Genomic DNA, 20,072 nt, shown 5'->3' on the forward strand with positions numbered 1-20,072 from the left:
TCCTCCTCCCGAAACAATTCCAACATAGGCAATGGATTAATACAAAGCAACACAAGCACACCAAGGATAACATAGTGATACAGAAAGACATAGGATCAACAGTTAAGCAATCGGCTAGTCCAAAAGGGTTCCCAGGTGCGTTGAAAAATGCGCCTTGAGAGAGAGGAAAAGTCCGTCACATCTCTTCGTTCCCACATCAGGAGGGTAATCATCCGGCATTGCCAGATAGAGTAGTCTGGCGTGTCCCCCTCAAGCCATTTCAGTAAGATACATTTCAAGGACAGTCCACTTAAGGAAAGCAGCAGCCCCCCTATGACGAGGGTAGTAATGGGGAACAGTTCCAAATAAAAACAAAGGAGAGCATCAAATTGTAATGGTCCAAATACGCTCTACAAAAAGAAAAATAGTGTTCCAAAAGGATTGAATATTTGGGCAAGTCCAGAACATATGGCCCAAGCCCGCTTCAGGGGCCTGGCATCTAAGACAAGCCTCTGACTCAAGAAATCCAGAAAAATAGGCCCTCTTAGGAGAAATATACAAACGGAAGACCAACTTATAATGTTGCTTCCAAAAGGTGGTGTATTTGCGAAAGGCAGACATTCTACGGACTGCCTGCAAAAGCACGTCTTCAGGTAGCTCTATAGCGAGGTCCCGAGCCCAAGCATCTTGCAGTTTAACATGATCAAACAAGGGGGACTCATCCTTCAAATGGTGATGATGAAATTTAAGGGAAATTGGAAGTTGAGAACCAATGGTAAAATCTGTAGACAACAGCTCCTGACAAGAAGCCTTCAATGAATCAGAAGGTAATGAAGTAATATAATGGTGGATTTGCATATAGGCAAAATAATCAGTAAACGGGAGATGAAATTCTTCCCATAACTGTGCAAAGGATTTAATTATCCCATCATCATCGACCAGTTGAAACACATAATGAATGCCCCTTGCTTCCCATCAAGCAAAACTCGGTCCATCTACCCCAGGGAGAAAAGAGTTTTTAAAGCGGATAGGAGGAAAGGGAGTAATAGAAGCAGAAATAGAGTGATATAGGCAGATCCAGTGCCAAACCTTCCTCAAGGGACGGTGTAGACCTTGTTAGAGAGAGGCTCAGGCAAAGAAGAAGGAATGGAATGTAGGTATGCACTAAAATGAGTAGTCCAGAAACAGGAAAGTTCCAAAGAGATGTTAGTAAAGACAGAAGTACCCCTAAAAAGATCATTAATATCCAATGGTCAGATAGTGAAGGTTCAACAAACCCAATCCACCCTTGTACCACAGAGCCACCGCCAGTTTATACGGCAGACGAGGCCGCTTTCCAGCCCAAAGAAACATCTGAACCAAACGCTCCTGGTGGCGTGAATTGCGAGAGGTCAGATAAAGAGGAAGGACTTGAAAAACATACAACCAACATGGAACAATGAGCATATTATAGAGATGAACCCACCCCAAAAGTGAAAACGGTAAGGTTCCCCACAGCTGCAATTTATTCTGAAGGGCCATAAACAATGGTTCCACATTCAAGTGATACAATCTAGACAAATCCAAAGGTATAAGTACCCCCAGATATTTCAACGTAGAATCGGCCCAGTGAAGAGGAAAAACGCCCTTCCAGAATGTACGCAACTCGGGGTGAGAAGGCAATGCAAATGATTTATCCAAATTAAGAGAGAGACCAGAATAGAAGCCAAATTCAGAAATGTTTAGTCTATAACACAGGTTCTCAATTCAGTCCTCGGGACACACTTAGCCTATCTCGTGCATGTTCATTGTAGGTATTCTGAAAAGTTGACTGGCCAGAGACTGGGTTGAGAGTTCCTGGTTTATAAGAATAACATGGTCCTTAGTTGCATAGGTTTAGACTCTTAATGATCCTTTCTAATCTATAATAACATGCCTGTTCCCTTTCTTATCCCCTCCCTTCCAAGCCCTTCTCCCCATCCTCCCGTTAAATTGTGTAATTTGTGTCAGTGTCCCAATCCATCCTTCTTTAAAGACCAGATTTATTGAGGATCAAACTATGGGCCCTTCCTAAAAGAGTATGTATGTATGTTCTGCCCTGTTGTGCTTTAACAAACACACAAAAACGTTGTCAAATATTTGTGGTGGTTGTATCGGGCAATATGGGATTCTTTTGAAATTATGTTCTTAATTCCTGATGTTGTTCTATGTTGCTGTCCTGGTCATTAGTCAAAGGTCAGGAGTTTAGTTATTTTGCAGTGATCATAATAATTTTTAACCTTAAAAATTCTGCTTATTTTTCTAGTATCCCAACTTAGATATTTTTTAAAATAAAATAAAACTACAAGCTTCCATTAAAACTAGTTTTTCAATAAACTGTTCTGCTGTTTTTGCTCAATTCTAATTGAATTTCCTTTTTTTCAGGAAAGAACTGTCATCTTCTGGAGGGCCAACAAAATTTGAAATTCAAGCAGTGGCCCAGTTTGACAATCATAACTCCCAGGTGTGGCGCATTAGTTGGAATATTACTGGCACTGTGCTAGCATCATCTGGCGATGATGGCTGCGTCAGGCTCTGGAAAGGTAAAAGTTAAAATAAAACTATCCTCTATAATAAAACCCTAAGCGTGCATGCGCACTTAAGACGGTGTGTTCCCTGCGACCGTGGTGTCTGGGTTTGTGCCAAATTCTATTTTCAAACACGGAGGCAGGGAACACGCCGGTGACTCCCCCCTCCCACTCACCACCAGAGAAACTGCTGCCGCCGCTGATTCCATAGGCATCGGAACAAGGGGGGGGCATCTACTTCTCACCCTCTTCCTTCTCACCTGCTCACCTGCCTGCCGCATTTAGCTTCTTAGAAAAGCACTGCGCCATGTTGCCACTGGCCTCACCATCTTCTCTCCACCGTGGCCCGCCCTCTCACAACTTCCTGTTTCTCCTAGGGCTGGCTACAGTGGACAGAAGACACAGAGGCCAACAACAGCGCTGCGCAGTGTTTTTCTTTAAAGTTAAACACAGCGGGCGGATGAGCAGGCGGGAGGGAGGAGGGGGGAAGGAGTAGATGCCGGCAGGGGTGCGTTATAGAGTGAGGGATGTGGGAAGGGAGAAATGGATGTGGAGGAGGCAAGATAGGGAGAGAGATTCAGGGAGGGGACAGAAGGTGAAGGGAGAGATATGGACAGAGGAAGTAAAAGAGGGAGATATGGACATGAGGTTCATGCCGGTGGGCCAGAAGGGGTGCTGCTGGCAGGGGGAGCAGGGAAGAGGTGCTGCTAGACAGGGGAGGAGGTAAAAGGAAGGGAGAAGGCCTACTGCTGGACAGGGGGAGCAGGGAAGAGGTGCTGCTGGATAGGGGAGAGGTAAAATGAAGGGAGATGGGCTGCTGCTGCTGGACAGGGAGAGCAATGAAGGGGTGCTTCTGGACAGGGGAGACGTAAAACGAAGGGAGAAGGGCTGCTGCTGGACAGGGGGAGCAGGGAAGGGGTGCTGCTGGGCACGGGGGAGGTAAAAGAAAGGGAGAAGGGCTACTGCTGGACAGGAGGAGCAGGCACGGGGTGGAGGTGGACAGCCAAGGAAAGAGAGAGAGAGAGAGAAAGAAAGACAGACAGAAAGTGGCCAAGGAGAGAGAGAGAAAGAAAGACAGACGCACACATCTATTCTAGCACCCGTTAATGTAACGGGCTTAAAGACTAGTTGTATAAATAAAATACCTTAATAAAATTTAAAAAAGGTATAGTGTTGCTACTTGTTTCAGTGGAGGAGAGCTTTCAACATAAAAAGAGTCATACTGGATCGGACTGGGGGTGCTGAACTCAAAACTCACAACAAAACTTTGCCTCACCCAGCAAAGAAAAACAAAATACACCTGGTCATGTGAATGTTTCATCACTCTTGAAAAACAGTTTTGGTTCAGGTAGATCCCTTACGTATTCTTCTGTAATGACTGAAGCAATGAATTCATTCAGTCTTTGCTATGGCCTCGTCCTCCCTAAGTGCCCCTTTTGCTCCTTGATGATCTAACTATCCCATGGATTCTCTCTTAGACTTTCTGCTTCTGATATATCAAAAAGTTGTTACTTTGAATTTTTTGGCTCTGTGACAAGTTTCTCTTCATATTATCTTTTAGCCTTCTTTTGCAATGCTTTGTAACTAACTTGCCATTCTTTAGCACTCTCCAGACCGGTATAGGTTAATCTTACAAGCAGGTATATAGCTCATCATGACCAGCAGGCGGAGACTGAAACAAAACTGTGGAGGTACCTTCCCCTATTTCTATCAGTCTTCTTTCAGTCTCAGCAGGTGAGAGGAGCTGTACCCATTTCTCTTGGTAGGACTGTTGGAATTTGTTTAGGATCCTAGTCCCCATTTTTGTGCCAGATTGAGCTTGGGTGGGCCTTGTTTGAGGGTCCGTTTGACCTCAGGGGTTTCAAACCCAACGGATCTCGTGCTGGGTCCCTCCCCCCCCCCATTTCCTCCACCTCCCCAACATTTTTTTAGAAGTGCCTCAGCAGTAAGCCTTGCCCCCTAAGTCAAGCAAGGCATGCTGCTTTGAGAGCCAGTGGAGTCTGTTCTGGGAAAAAAATAATCCTGAGGTAGTACTGGTCTGAAGGGTTGCTTTCCCTTTAAATATGCTGTAATTTACTGTATTTTTTAACTAACCGGCACTTTTCTTCTAGCTAGGTCACGTATGGACCAATGAAGCACTTCTCAGGGGAAGTGGTGCACAATTTGGTCCAGACGCAAGGCACTCACGGCTGGCCTGAACTCAGCAGTTCGGACCGGTACGGTGGTGGAGCTCAGTTTGCAGCGATTGCAGGTGTCCAGAGCTCCCCGCTGCTAGTGCCTCGCGAGTCAGCAGAGAGCAGTGGGGCAGCCCGATCTTCCCCACCACTCACGGAGAGATTTCCTTAGCCACCGACAGAAAGAGTAAAAAGGATTCCCTTACCTCTGGTTTGGCTCAGGACTCCCTCTCAGCTGATTTTTTTTAAGAGCTGATGCCAGCTTGCCTGTTTTTAACAGCTGGGACAGTTCAGGCTTCCCAGCCGCTATAGGATTATTTTTGGCGGGAACTTTGCCATTTTCATAGACAGGCCCCTCCATTTTGTCTGCAACCTCAGGTGACCTTCCCCCTGTATTGGAAAACAGGGACAGGTTTCAGCTGGGTCCCTTGCTGTGGCAGGGAGTCCCATGGGACCCCCGGGGATTTTTTCCCCTGATTTAATTTTTGCTTTGTGCAGAGCTTATTTTCAGGCAACTCGTGTCCCTCATGTATCTACGGGGTTTCGGGGTGGGGGGTTCCCCTCTGCACCCCCTGTGGCTTTGCCTCCCTCTTCTCCTTTGGCGTCCTCTCTTCCTCCTCCCTCATCCCAGCGCCCGCGGGTGTTTGGGCTGCGGATTGGTGGTCAGTGGAGCGTGTTGGCCTGGATGCAGACCTGGACCCTTTTGAGGAATTCCAGGATCCTGTTGAGAGGACGGCCACTGGTGGCGGGGCAGTGGGTTTCCCATCTTCCGGCGAAGAGGTGTCTATGGTGCGCCTTTTTCAAAGGGATGAGCTACCAGACTTGATTCAGCAGGTTTCCTTGGTGCTGCGTTTTGAAAAAGCGCCACTGAAGACCCTGTGTGCGGGGGACCTTATTAGGGGGATATGCGCTGCTTCCCTCTCTTTTCCTATGCATCAGGATTTTCGGGATCTTGTACTGGCACAGTGGAATACACCGGAGGCGCCATTTCGGTTGGCATGCGCCATGGCTCGTTTGTAGGGCTACTTTGAAGTTGCCAGTGGTGGACACAGTGGTCTCAGCGATTGCTAAGCAGCATACCATGCCTGTTGAGGGTGGTTCTGCCTTACAGGACTCTGCGGAGCATATGTTGGAGATCGTTCTTAACCAGAATTTTGATGTCTCTGCCTTGGGGGGGTCTAGGCGGCTATTTGTGGGGGGGCTTGTGGCTCTTGCCATGTTTTGGTGGGCCGAGCGTGTCCTGGATCGTGAGTCTGATGACTGGTTCTTGGTGGATCAGGAGGTGGCAAAGATTGAGATGGCTGCCTTGTTCCTCTCGGATGCTCTCTATGACTTGGTGTGGACGTCTGCCACGTCTATGGCTTTTGGAGTGGCCGCGCGACGTACCTTGTGGCATTGCGCTTGGTCAGCGGATGCCGTGTCCAAAACTAAGCTTACTAAATTTCCTTTTCTGGGGTCTTTTGTTTGGAGAGGATTTAGATAAGTTGGTTCAGACTCTGACAGACCCTAAAGTGCCCCGCCTGCCTGAAGACCGTGCCCGCACAGCGTTTCAGGGTGGCATTGCCCTGGGCATGGGGCTGCTACTTTCCAGGTTTTTGGGTTTTCCCGGGGTCGTTTTTATTAGCACATGCAGTCCTTTCAGGGGGCCCGTCGTGGGGCTGGGAGTCCCTCCGCCGGTTCTCCCACTGCCCGTCCTGCCCAATGACTTTTTGCTGGCACCCCCTTTGGTTCCAGTGGATGCCCGGCTGCGTAAGTTTTTTCCCCAAGTGGGCCGAGATCATGTCCGCTCAGTGGGTCATGGAGGTGGTGCGGGATGGTTATGCTCTGAAGTTTGCCTGCTCTCTGCCAGATTATTTTCTAGCCTCTCCATGTCAGGTGGGATGGAAGACGCAGGCCTTTCACCAGACCCTTAAATGCTTGCTCGATCTCAAAGCAGTTGTTTTAGTGACCCCTCAGGAGTGTTGCTCTGGCAGGTACTCAATTTACTTTGTGGTGCTCAAGAAGGAAGGGACCTTTAGGCCCATCTTAGATTTAAAAGGAGTCAACAGGGCTCCCAAAATTCCCTCTTTTCGCATGGAAACACTTTGGACTGTCATTCTGGCGGTTCAGCCAGGGGAGTTCCTGACTTTTCTCTCGATCTGACGGAGGCCTACTTGCATGTTCCAATTTGGGCCTTCCATCAGCGCTTCCTTCGCTTTGCGATCTTGGGTCAACACTTTCAATTCTGTGCGCTTCCTTTTGGTCTGACCACGGCTCCCCAGACGTTCACCAATGTTATGGTGGTCGTCGCGGCAGCCTTGAGGACAGAGAGCATTCTGATGCATCCCTACCTGGATGACTGGTTGATTCGGGCGAAGTCGTTGCAGGAGAGCACCCGGGTTACGGCTCAGGTGGTGGAGTTTCTGCAGTCACTGGGATGGGTGGTCAACCTTTCCAAGAGTTGGTTGGTCCCATTTCAGCGTCTGGAGTACCTTGGGGTTCTGTTCAACACCTCCTTGGGGATGATCTTCCTTCCAGAGACCTGGGTAAGCAAATTGCAATCTCAGATTCGCCTGCTTATGGCGTCCCGGTGTCCTCAGGTGCAGGATTTCCTCTAAGTCTTGAGGTCGATGGTGGCTTCCCTAGATGTAGGAAGGAGGGCGCGGGCCCACATGCGTCCTCTTCAGTGTGCTCTGCTTCAGAGGTGGTCGCCCCAGAGGCACAATTTGGATCTCCCTTTTCCTCTGAGAGGCTTGGCACGCTGCAGTTTTCATTGGTGGCTCCAGAGTCTGGTTCAAGGGATGAGTCTGGATCAACCACAGTGGACGGTGCTTCTCACCAATGTCAGTCTCTTCGGTTGGGGAGTTCAGTGTCTAGGTCACTCAGCTCAGGGCACCTGGTCCACAGAGGAGGCATCCTGGTCAATCAATGTGCTGGAGACCAGAGCCATCCATCTGGCACTGTTAGCCTTCTGCTCCTTCTTGCCGGGCAAGTCAATCAGAGTTCTGTTGGACAATGCAATGGCGATGGCCTATGTCAATCATCAGGGGGGCATCGAGAGCACTCGGCGCAAGAGGCGGCTCTGCTCATGGTCTGGGCAGAGTCCTACCTTCAGGACATCTCGGTTCTTAACCTCCCACATAGCCGGAATGGAGAATGTTCAGGCGGACCTCCTCAGTCGTCCCATGCTAGGTCCCGGAGAGTGGGGTCTAAGCCACGTGGCCTTTAAGTTGGTAGTGCAGACTTGAGGTCAGCCCCTGATGGACCTGATGGCCATGAGTGTCAATGCCAAAACACTCCGCATCTTCAGTCGTCGCAGAGACGGTCAGGCCGAGGGCCTGGATGCTCTTGTTCAACCATGGCCAACGGAGGGGCTGTTGTATGTGTTCCCTCCGTGGCCATTAGTGGGCAGAGTTCTCCACATTGTTCGTCACCCGGGCCTGATGGTTCTGGTGGCTCCGTATTGGCTCCGCTGTCCATGGTATGCGGATCTGATGCGGCATCTGGTGTCAGATCCTCTTCCTCTACCTCTTTCGTCCGATCTGCTGACTCAGGGCAGATGCATCCAGACCTCCTTTCACAGAGTCCAGTATGCATGGAGGATCCGGATTGCTTTACTCTTACAGCATGGCTATTGAACACAAAGTGTTATGAGTGCAAAGGTTATTCAGATATTATTACCACATTTCTCAGGTCTAAGAAGTCGATCACAGTATCTGCCTATATTAAAGCGTGGAAGACTTTCCAGCATTGGTGTGCCTAAGAATATGTGTAGGCGTTTTCAGCTCTGGTTTTGGTGGTAATGGCTTTTCTGCAAGCCGGCCTCAACAAGGGCCTCGCCATTACTTCCCTTCAGGTCTAAGTAGCAGGGCTCTCATGTTTCAGGATTTGGGACCACAAACCTATGCTGGTGTCTCATCCAGACATCACCAGATTTTTGATGAACCCTCTTTGCATCAGACCCATCAATCAAACCACCGCTCCCTTTGTGAGACCTTAATGTAGTTCTGCAAGGCCTCAACAAAGCTCCTTTTGAGCCACTGGAAGAAGCGTCCCTCTTGGACTTGACACTAAAGGTAGTTTTCTGATAGTGGTGATCTCAGTGATCTCAGCGAGACAAGTCTTGGAGCTCCAGGCTCTTTCTTGTAGAGAGCCTTTCCTTAAAATCTCCCTAAGCACTGTTCCTTCTTTTTTGCTGAAGGTGGTTTTGGCGTATCATGTTAATCAGGAAGCCTGCTTACCTGTATTCCAGTCCACAGGGTCTAAGAAACAGGACCATGTTTTGAAGAAGTTGGATGTGAGAAAAGTGCTTCTTCATTACCTGGAAGTCACCACCAAGGAGTTTAGACTCTATGACCATCTGTTTGTGCTGTCTCATTCAACTAAGCGAGGCGTACCTGCTTCCAAGGTCACGATTTCCAGATAGATCCATACAGCCATTTTGTCAGCCTACAATACATTATCTGTGGGAAACAGTCCCCTGTTTCTGATAAAATGCATTCGAACAGAAGTATAGCTTTGTCTTGGACAGAAGCTAGGGCAGTCTATCCAGCAGGGATTTGTAGAGCTGCGACTTGGTCCACTCTACAGACGTTTTCCAAGTTTTACAGGGTGGATGAGATGGCAAGAGAGGACTCTGCCTTTGGGTCCTCGGTGTTAGGGGCTGGTTCAGTCAGCCTGCCCTAGACTTCTGGAACTGCTTTTGTACGTCCCGCTTATCCAGAATGATACACCTATTGCACTGGGAAAAGAGATTATGTTCTTACCTTGATAATGTCTTTTCCAGTCGATAGATTTGTCATTCTGGACCCCTGCCCAGTCCTTCCTTTGTCTGCCTATTGTCTCATTCTGTTTATTCTTCTCCAAGTATGTATCTTGGATGCCAATCGTCCCTTTGGACTCTAAAGAATGCTGTATAGAATGTTTTAGCATCTACAGGGGAAACTTCCTGAACTCCTTTAATGCTTCTGTTGGGTGAGTTGTTAATTGATTGATCAAGTGTTTATTATGTTCAAGGAGAACAGTTTATTGGTTTGGGAAGTTTCCCATTTTCCATTGCTTCACATAATTTCAGTGGAGCTCTTGCATGCTTAGATACTAACTGCAGGTGGCAGTAGAGCTCCTAGTGATGTAGGAGGGTCGCAGAAAAAAATCCGGAGTGGATTCCTTCTGCATATGGCTTGCAGCCATGGGGAGATAACCCACTTGTCCAGAATTACACACCTATCTCCTGGAAAATATATTATCAAAGGTAAGAACATAATCTCTTTTTACATTGTGGTTTTATAAATTCTATATCTTTCCTCAGTAAATAATAGCATTCATTTATTTGATTTTTCAACAGCTAATTACATGGACAATTGGAAGTGCACTGGCATACTGAAAGGTGATGGGAGCCCTGTCAACAGTGGTTCTGCTCAACAAGGAATTTTTAATACCTCTTTAGGCTCAACAAACCCAAACATACAGAATTCACTAAATGGATCATCTGCTGGCAGGTAGGCTTACCAAGATGAGCACTAGATTTTACTAGTGTTACCCAGTATGTTTTCCTTTACTGTTTTATTGTAGCTCTAATGGTCTTTTGATATGTTAATGCAGAATTTCATACTAGTAAGCACTGATAGTGAGCTTTTATTTTAATGTAAGCCAATCATGCATCCTAAAAAAACGAAATAGAAAAAAAAGACCTGGGTTTAGTGAAGGCCTGTAATATAATATTAAGATTCCACTTTGGAAATGGTAGCCTCACCTGAGGGTGGAGCCTCAGTGCTCTCTTCAGGAACCTGGAAACATCTGGATGAAAGCTAGAGATGCTCAATCTCCTCTGGCCTGAAAGCGTGAAAGACTAGCTACTTGAACTTTAAGAGATCCATCTACCAAGTCCTTCTCCAATCCTTCCTCCAGGAATGAGAGGACCTCAGGAATGGAAGGCTGGAAACGATCCAACTGCTTACCAGTGCTGAAAAATTCTCCACACTTTAGCTTAGGCCACCACTGTTGCTGGCTTTCTAGAACTAAGGAGAGTCGATATCACTATTTCTGAATATCCTTTCTGCGCTAAGGTTTCATGCTCAATAGTCATGCTGTAAGACCAAAGCATTTTGGATTGTCTAATGCTATGGGCCTCTGTGACGAGTTCCATGATGCAGCAGTAGTCTTAAGGCAGCTGTCCTGCTGCAAATGGACCAGATCCGCATACCATGGGTGATGCTGCCAGTCCAGCACTATGAGGACTATCAATCACCGATAGGTCGCTATTCTACGAATAGAAACATAGTGGCAGAAAAGGGCTATAGCCCACCAAGTCTGCCCATTCCAAAGTATTCGCTCCCGAATTTACTCCCTTAAAGATCCCACGTGAGCATCCCATTTACTCTTAAAATCCTTCACGCTGCTGGCTTCAACAACCTGCAGTGGGAGTTTGTTCCACTGATCCACCACTCTTTCGGTGAAGAAGTACTTTCTGGAGTCTCCTTGAAAATTCCCTCCTCTGATCTTCAGCGGATGCCCTCTGGTGGTCGAGGGACCCATAAGACAGAAGATATCATCTTCCGACTCAATGCGACCCGTAATGTACTTAAACGTTTCAATCATGTCTCTCCTCTTTCTTCGTTCCTCAAGTGAGTACAGCCGCAACTTCTTTAGTCTTTCTTCATACGTTAGATCCTTTAGCCCCGAGACCATCCTGGTGGCCATTCGCTGAACTGACTCGATCCTCAGCATGTCCTTACGGTAGTGTGGTCTCCAGAATTGAACACAGTACTCCAAGTGAGGCCTCACCATGGATCTGTACAATGGAATAATGACTTCAGGTCTCCTGCTGCCAAAACCTCTGCGGATACAACACATCATTTGTCTTGCCCTGGAGGAAGCCTTCTCCACTTGATTGGCAGCCTTCATGTCTTCACTAATAATCACTCCTAGATCACGTTCTGCCGTGGTCCTAACCAAGGTCTCTCCATTTAGTGCATAAGTTCTGCGCGGGTTTCTCTTACCCAGGTGCATTACCTTGCATTTTTTAGCATTGAAGTCTAGCTGCCAAGTCGTTGACCATCTTTCCAGCAGCAGTAAGTCCTGTGTCATATTGTTAGGTAATAAGCTGTTGCCTACAATGTTGCAAATTTTGGCGTCATCGGCGAACAGTGATACCTTTCCCCTAAGCCCTTGCGTCATATCTCTTATGAATAAGTTGAATAAAATCGGGCCCTGCGGTACTCCACTGAGCACGTCCGACGGTTCTGATGGGGTACCGTTCACCACCACCCTCTGTACTCTACCGCTCAGCCAGTCCCCAACCCATTTGGTTAGAGTGTCTCCCAAGCCCATCGATTTCAGCTTGTTCAATAATCTTCGGTGTGGGACGCTATCAAATGCTTTACTGAAGTCCAAATACACCACGTCCAGTGCCTCCCCGGCATCCAGTTGTCTAGTAACCCAGTCAAAAAAGCTAATAAGATTGGATTGGCAGGATCTACCCTGGGTGAACCCGTGTTGGTGGGGATCACGTAGGTTTTCCTCATCTAGGATTGTGTCAAGATTCCGTTTGATCAGTGTTTCCATGACTTTACACATTATAGACGTGAGACTCACTGGCTTATCCTACGAATGGCTCTGCCTATCCTCGCCCACAATGGTAACACATATAACAGTTCTCTTGCTGGCCAAGGTTGCACAAGAACATCCATTCCAACACTTCCTGACTCGAATCTTCGACTAAGAAACTGAGGGGCTTTCTTATTGTCCACGTACGCCATGAGATCCAAATTTTCCCCAGCATCTAAGAATGCAGTTGAATGCTCTTTGGGACAAAGCCCATTCCCCTGGATCCAGTGTCTGCCTGCTGAGGTAGTCGACTTGGACATTGTTCACTCCCACTACATGTGCCGCTGTTATTGCCTGCAGGTGGCGTTTTGCCCACTAAAAGAACAATTGGGCTACCAGCTTCAGAGAAAAACTCTTGGTTCCCCCAAGACTTACGCCACCACTGTAGCATTGTCCGAGAATACTCTGACTGCTTTACCTTTCAGCCGTGTCTGGAAAAAGTGGAGAGCTAACTGAATGGGAATGGAATTAATGCAAGGATAGCTAGGAGGAACTTACTAATTAAAAACCCCCCAAAACATTTCTGCCTGTTTGGGTTTATCAAAAAAGATCTGGATTACCCACAAGATTTCTTGCATGTTCTCTAAACAGATAAAACTTAAATGTTGAACATTCTGGGAATAATGACAAACATTTTGTTTGGTAGAGTGTGCCTCGTTTTCATCAAAATAAGAACCTCATTCCATCTATCAAGGATAGTGTGGTGTGGAACTGCTTTGCTGTATCAGGGACTAGATGGTTTGTCGTCATTGCTAGAATAATGAATTCCTCCTTGTATGTCAGAACATTTGAGAAGAGGATGTCAAGCCAACCATTCATGAGCATTACAACATTTAAGTAAATATACTACAGAATAGTTAAGGAGAAATTCCATGTTTTGGATTGGCCAAGTCGAAGTCCCAATCTAAATCCTACTGAAACATGTCATGACTTGTAATTGTTCATGAAAGAAAACATCAGATGTCAAAGTTGAAACAGGTTTATATTAACAGATTTGAAAATTACTTCTAGTATGAGAGACTATAGACTAATAGTTACAGGGTACTTTTAATAGAATTCATGGCTGCTTGAGAAAATGCCACTATTTGACAAATGAAAGGTTCACATACTACTATTTCTTGCAAGGATATTTAATGCTGATTGTATAATCCAAATAATGGGTTATCTTTCTCTTTTACTAGGATTTAGATGACAATCTAATTGTTTTGAGTAAATTTTGCTAATCCAAATGGGTTCAAGAACTTTTTTTTCTCAGTATTGTACAAATGAGAAAGACTTAACAGATGCAGATCTTTCATATTCGTTGTGATTATCCTAAAAACCAAGCAAGTTAGATAAATTTCCAGCAAAGCTGAGGACTACTGCTGTATAGTATCGTTAAGCTTTAAGAAAAGGTAAGTGCTGCTGGTCAGAACCTGTCTGATATCTACCCATTTGGCCTTTGGACACTAGGGGGAAGCAGGAATGAGAATATCTTCTGATAAAAGGCTATAAGAGAAAAGACACATTCCCTTGGTTTTTTTCCCCTACCCCAACAAAATGTACTTTACTTACCAGTTTAGTATCACTTGCAGCTCTCTTTCTCTCAGTATCTTTCTAGCAGATCCTTTCAGGTAGAACTTTTCTTCAAATGAGTTCACTCCATATCTTAATTCATTCCTTGGTACTCTCTAAGTTGGACTATTGTAATTCCATCCTCATCACTTCCAAAGTATCAGCTTCACTGGCTTCAGCTAGTTCAAAACACGGCAGTAAGACTACTTTATTGTCAGCCAAAGTTCGATCAAGTAACTCCTTTTCTAAAAGCTGAACACATCCTGCCCATTTCATATCATATTCCTTTTAAATACAATGTTCTTTCTTACAGATGCTATCCTGCGGTCTTCCTTCATTCCTACTCAGTTTTCTGGTTTATTACTCCCCAAAGAAAGCCCTCCGATTCTCACACCCACAACAACTGCTAACTATCCCATCATTAAGACAGCTATTTCTTGGCGTCCACAGGAATTCTTTCTCGGTCATAGGACCTACACTTTGGAACTCCTTACCACACTAATCTTCTATCTAATTTAAACATTGTTGTAAAGGAGAATAATGTTGTATTCTTAGTATGCTTCTATGTCTCCAAAACAACCTCTATTTTGGTTTAAATCAATTGTAATGGACTCCTCAGGTGGTTTTACCCCTATATCATGCCAAGTTTGCTTTGGACTGTGCCTGAGGAGCATCTGTATATTGTGTGTCATGGGACACATGAGGGATGGGCAGGGGCCATGAGCTTAGGTCCCTTCTGTGGGTCTTAAGTCACAGAAATCACAAAAGATGGGTCTCAAATCACTGTTAAGAGGCCCTAAACCACAACTACGTGTCGCTGGCAAAGCGCTGCTGTATGGAAGCGCCTGACCCTGAGAGGCAGCAGATTTCAGATCAGCAGAGGGGTCCCCAGAAGATCCAGGGCAGGTCTTTGACCCCAATTTTGTGACCCTGGTGTATGCAGGTTACCAAATATATATATAAAAAAACCACCTATAGGGTATCAGCAGGGAGGTGCACAGAGAGGGTTATCCCCTCAGGATGAAGCCCTTCACAGTCTGTGGATCTGCAGGAACCAGAGGTCCAGTCAGAGAAGCACTGGTATGATTTGGGGTCAAACACTATGCCACTGCTGTCCAAGAAAACATCCTCTTTGGAGGATTCTGTTTCACAGTTTGGTGCAGACGTTCAAGAATCGGTGGCAACCCTAGACCAAGGAAAGGATCCAATGGTGCGAAGACTTTCAAACCGTCTGATTTAACTGAAGTTGGATCTAGAGCCCCTGCAGATCTCAGCCACTCAGCTTTCACTGTTATGCAGTACCATGTAACAGTTCACATGCTTCTTTTCTCACCCAGAAATTACCAGGATGATAACGGAGCATTGGGACATGCCAGAAAGTCACTTAATGTGGACAAGGGCAATGACAGAATTGTAGCGCACAACTCCAACGGGTTCCCCAAGCCAGTTCAAGTGTCTCACAGTAAGCTCTGTTAATTTGGCGGGTTGCTAAAGGTTTAGTAAAGATTATTTTTGCCCAAGACAAAAATCTATCGGTGATGCCCAATTTTTCCATTATTTTTAAGAGTTAAGACTATGAGATCCTATCAGAAGGCTTTTTCTGCATCAATCCCTATTATTAATGCTGGAACTTTATGAGCTTTCGCTGTGTAGATATGTATGACCATTCTTATGTTATCAAAAGCTTGCCTACCTTGAATAAACCCTGCTTGATTGTCTAATACCAACTGGTCCATATACTGTTGTAATCGTTGGGCTAATATCCCCGTAAATATTTTTTAGTTCATCCCAATGTAGTTCCTACTGCCCAATATCTCTACAGGAAACCAGACCCGAGTCTCTGCCTAACTGTCCGACATTGCTGCCTGGATGTATCACTGCTAGAACTGAATGAATGTGGCTAGAACTGAGCTTCTTATCTTTCCGCCTAAATTCCCTTCCCCCATCTTTGTGGACAACACATTCCTCCTCCTTGTTTTGTCAGCTCATAACCGCTCAGATCCAACAGACTGTTAAAGCCTGTTGCTTCTTATTTAGGATTTAGTGACTTGCCCAGGGTCACAAGGAGCAGCGTGGGTTTGAACCCACAACCTCAGAGTGCTGAGGCTGTAGCTTTAACTACTGCACCACTCTCTTCCTCTATAATATTACCAAAATTTGACCTCTCCTTTCTGAACACTACCAAAATCCTTATCCACACTCATTTCTCGCTTAGATTACTGCAACTTGCTTCTCTCAGGTATTCCACTCAAACATCTCTCTCATCTTCATTCCATGCAAAATTCTGCTGCACGACTTATATTCCGTGAGAGCCACCATGCTTACATTATTCCCCTCCTTAAGTCACTTCACTGGCTCCCCATCTATTTCCAAATGCAGTTGAAACTCCTCTTACCTACAAGTGCACTCACTCTGCAGCCCCTCAATATCTCTCTTCACTTAGCTCCTCCTATGCTTCCACCCATGAACTCCATTCATTGGGCAAGTCCCTCTTATCTCTACTCTTCTCCTCCACTGCCTACTCCAGACTTCATCTTTTTATCTTGCTGCACCATATGCATGGAACAAACAGCCTGAGTCTTTCTGTCATGTGTTGTCTCTAGAAGTATTCAAATCCAAGCTAAAAGCCCACTTTTTGATGCTGCTTTCAACTCCTATGTCCATCTTATCACTCTCTGCAAGAAACTCCCCCCCTTATGTTTTGTCTGTCTAAATTGGATTGTAAGCTCTGCTAAGCAGGGATCATCTGTTGCATGTTGAATGTACAGCTCTGCATACACTTTCCAGCGCTATAGAAATTATTATTAGTAATAATAACAGTTTATATACCGCAGGACCGTGAAGTTCTATGCGGTTTACAATGATTAAAAATGTTACAGATTGAGTAGTACTAATAGAGTTGAAGTTTAGCGATCAGTTGTGGAGAAAGATTGTGCAGTGCAGCTGCCTACGTACTTTAGAAACAGATGTTTTTAGGTGTTTCCTGAATTCCCCATAGGTATTCGTAAGCATGAGTAATTGTTTCTTTACCCCATAATGCTGCCTGATATGAGAAGAGATGTTGATAATGTCTTTTAAATTTACATCCTCTAACTGGTGAGGAAACAAAATTCACTTTTGAGCTTCTCATATGTTGATTGGTTGAAAAAGAGAAAAGGTCAGATATGTATCTGGGGGCTAGGCCAAAAAGTACCTTAAAGCAGAAACAACCGAAATTCATGCACAATTATTGCCTAAAGTCTATATTGACTAAGATTATATTTTTTAGAATATCTAAACTTACAGCTTTACGTAAAAACCAAGTGGTGAACTTCATCAAGAAAAAGATGAGCATTTGAGCATATCTATTAAATTATTGTGGACTTTAACAGGTCATGAGTTTAGGAGGGGACTAGGGGATATGGGAAGAGTTTTTGTTCTGAGATGGAAGTATTGTACCAAGGAGAGGTGGTATGACATTAAAGTTGTATGGGATAGGTTGATTGTTTTATTCACTATGTTCTGTAAAACATATTAAACTAGCTGGATTGATTGTTAACCACATCAAAATTCAGATGTGGACAGTTTTTAAGATTTATTATTTATGAGATACTTGATAGCATTTTATGGGGACTGTGTGTTTCTTTGATGGTTCTCTAAACTGGTGGTCTCAAGTACTATGACTTGGTTGGAGAACTGAACACACATTTCATAAATTATTAACCCCCTCCCCCGCTTTACAAAACTGTGCGGCAACGGCCCCAAAACCCTTTTAAATCCCAATGGGATTCTGAAAGAAAACAAAGATTTTTTTTTCTAAGTTTAGAGGTCAGCGAATACTCGAGCACATGGAGTGAATAGCGGTTACAATGCAAGCAGCTATGGCTAAGCGAAATTGTGAATGTGCAAATAATGAGAACGGACTGTAGCGCACAAATGCAATGCTCATTCGTAAAATCAGGAAAAGGAGAATGGTGATTTAAAAAAAAAAAAAAAAAAAAAAACCCTCACAAAACAAAAACCTACTGCACAGGAGAAAAATTAACCATTCCCCAAAAACCCAATTAATGAGCAAATCTATTCATGAGAGTCCATAATTCAGAAAACGCAAATGTTCCAAAAATTAGTGTATCCCTATCGGCATGGATTAAATGAAACAAGTACTTAGCTCTCTCCCAGAAGTAACAATTGCAACTCAGTCTTTTGATTGCAGCCTGATAGCAAGCATGATATTCACTCCAATGGCATAATCCTCAAGCCATCAAGACAGATCCAGAAGAGTTCTCAACCTTGACAAAGGGCCGCTTGTTTCACAAGCATGCTGTTTCAGGAGGTAGAACTCATACTGTTACAAAAACACAAAATGGCTATCACAGCTTAAAAAGATGCCAATGTCCTTTATAATCTGACGTCAGAGAAGGGGCGGGACCGCCGGCAGAGGAAGCAGCAGGGCTCACTGGCATCGGGAACCAACGGTAGGCTGCTTCTCTGTGCGGGGGGGGGGGCTGGGGGATGAATCGGACGTCGGGGGGGGGGGGGTGCGAGCGGTCCTTCGGGGTGGGGGTGCGAGCGGTCCTACGGGGTGGGGTGCGAGCGGTCCTTTGGGGTGGGGCATCAGGCTTTCAGGGCTGGGGGATGAATCAGACGTCGGGAGGGGAAACTATGTAAAAAAAAAAATTGTACAACGCGCTCACGCATATAACGCGCATGGTTATGCTCGGTTTGTAAAATCGTGTATAACGCGTGCGTTATATGCGTGAAAATATGGTAAATCTGATATTTGGACTAAGAAGAGATGTAATAGTGGAAGAGATTTAAAATGTGAACATTGCTCTATTTGTGACATTTGACTCGAAAGGGGTGGTTTATGTTATCCATTGTCCATTTGATCTTTTATACATTGTTCAAACTTCTCACACCTTTAAAACCAGAATTGTTGAACAAAGCAAACAAGATGCTAGGAATTATTAGAAAAGAGATGGTAAACAAGACTAAGAATGTTATAATGCCTCTGTATCGCTCAATGGTGTGACCTTACCTTGAGTATTGTGTTCAGTTTTGGTCTCCTTATCTCAAAAAAGGATATAGCAGCACTAGAAAAGGTTCAAAGAAGAGTGACCAAGATGATAAAGGGTATGGAACTCCTCTCATATGAGGAAAGACTAAAGAGGTTAGGGCTCTGCAGCTTGGGAAAGAGATGACTGAGGGGAGATATGATTCAAGTATACAAAGTGCTGAATGGTTGACTTTATTGTTACGGGGGGGAGGGGGGGATGGGGTTTGGCTTGTGAATATGTAAGAATACTTGAGTTGCATCGCTGTGTGATTTCTTGTTTGCAAGTTTTTTGAAAATTTTAATAAATATATTTAAACATACAAAGTGCTGAATGGTGTAGAACAGGTACAAGTGGATCAATTTTTCACTCCATCAAAAATTACAAAAACTAGGGGACACTCCATCGATGAAGTTACAGGGAAATACTTTTAAAACCAATAGGAGGAAATTTTTTTTTCACTCAGAGAATAGTTAAGCTCTGGAATGCGTTGCCAGAGGTTGTGGTAAGAGCGGATAGCGTAGCTGGTTTTAAGAAAGGTTTGGACAAGTTCCTGGAGGAAAAGTCCATAGTCTGTTATTGAGAAAGACATGGGGGAAGCTTCTGCTTGCCCTGTACCAGTAGCATGGAATGTGCTACTCCTTGGGTTTTGGCCAGGTACTAGTGACCTGGATTGGCTACCATGAGAACGGGCTACTGGGCTTGATAGACCATTGGTCTGACCCAGTAAGACTATTCTTTTTTTTTAAGTTCAATCAGTTTTATTAGCATTTTAGCATAGAATATACAATCATAGACCTCGTAATCATAATAAGTCTGCACAGATGGTAAATACAGGCGGTCCATGACATCACAACAAAAACAGTATAAAGAAATAACAACATAACCCAACTAACAAGCTTATCAGCTATGTGTACAGATCTGAGATAGACTATTCTTATGTTATTATATGTTCTTATCATTGCCATTGTGTGAATGCTAAGAAAATGGAAGTTCCTTTGGTTCAACACTATTTGAAATTTCAACATGATTTTTTTAAGATGTATGATGATTGACCAAGTTCAGCTGGGCTCGAGAGGAGGGGATATTAAATGCAGACTCCATGCAGAAACAATGGATCTTCTGCCTAAACACAATGGAACAGATAGGGTTCAATGCAGTTATTGAATGGCAGCCATTTTATTGAGTCCTGCCTCCAAAGT

At 44.9% G+C, this 20,072-nt stretch overlaps 1 protein-coding gene across 2 annotated transcripts in view; it reads left to right on the forward strand.

The window, feature by feature from the left end:
* Window positions 1-20,072, forward strand: part of SEH1L (SEH1 like nucleoporin) — a 60,182-nt gene that overhangs the window by 35,691 nt on the left and 4,419 nt on the right. For both annotated transcript variants that reach the window (XM_033934130.1, XM_033934131.1), the window contains exons 7-8: window positions 2,383-2,540; window positions 10,023-10,176. In XM_033934130.1, the coding sequence (XP_033790021.1) occupies window positions 2,383-2,540; window positions 10,023-10,176 (312 nt within the window). The remainder of the gene's footprint in view (window positions 1-2,382; window positions 2,541-10,022; window positions 10,177-20,072) is intronic.

The sequence above is a fragment of the Geotrypetes seraphini genome, chromosome 2 (assembly GCF_902459505.1).
Source record: "Geotrypetes seraphini chromosome 2, aGeoSer1.1, whole genome shotgun sequence".
Lineage (NCBI taxonomy): Eukaryota > Metazoa > Chordata > Amphibia > Gymnophiona > Dermophiidae > Geotrypetes > Geotrypetes seraphini.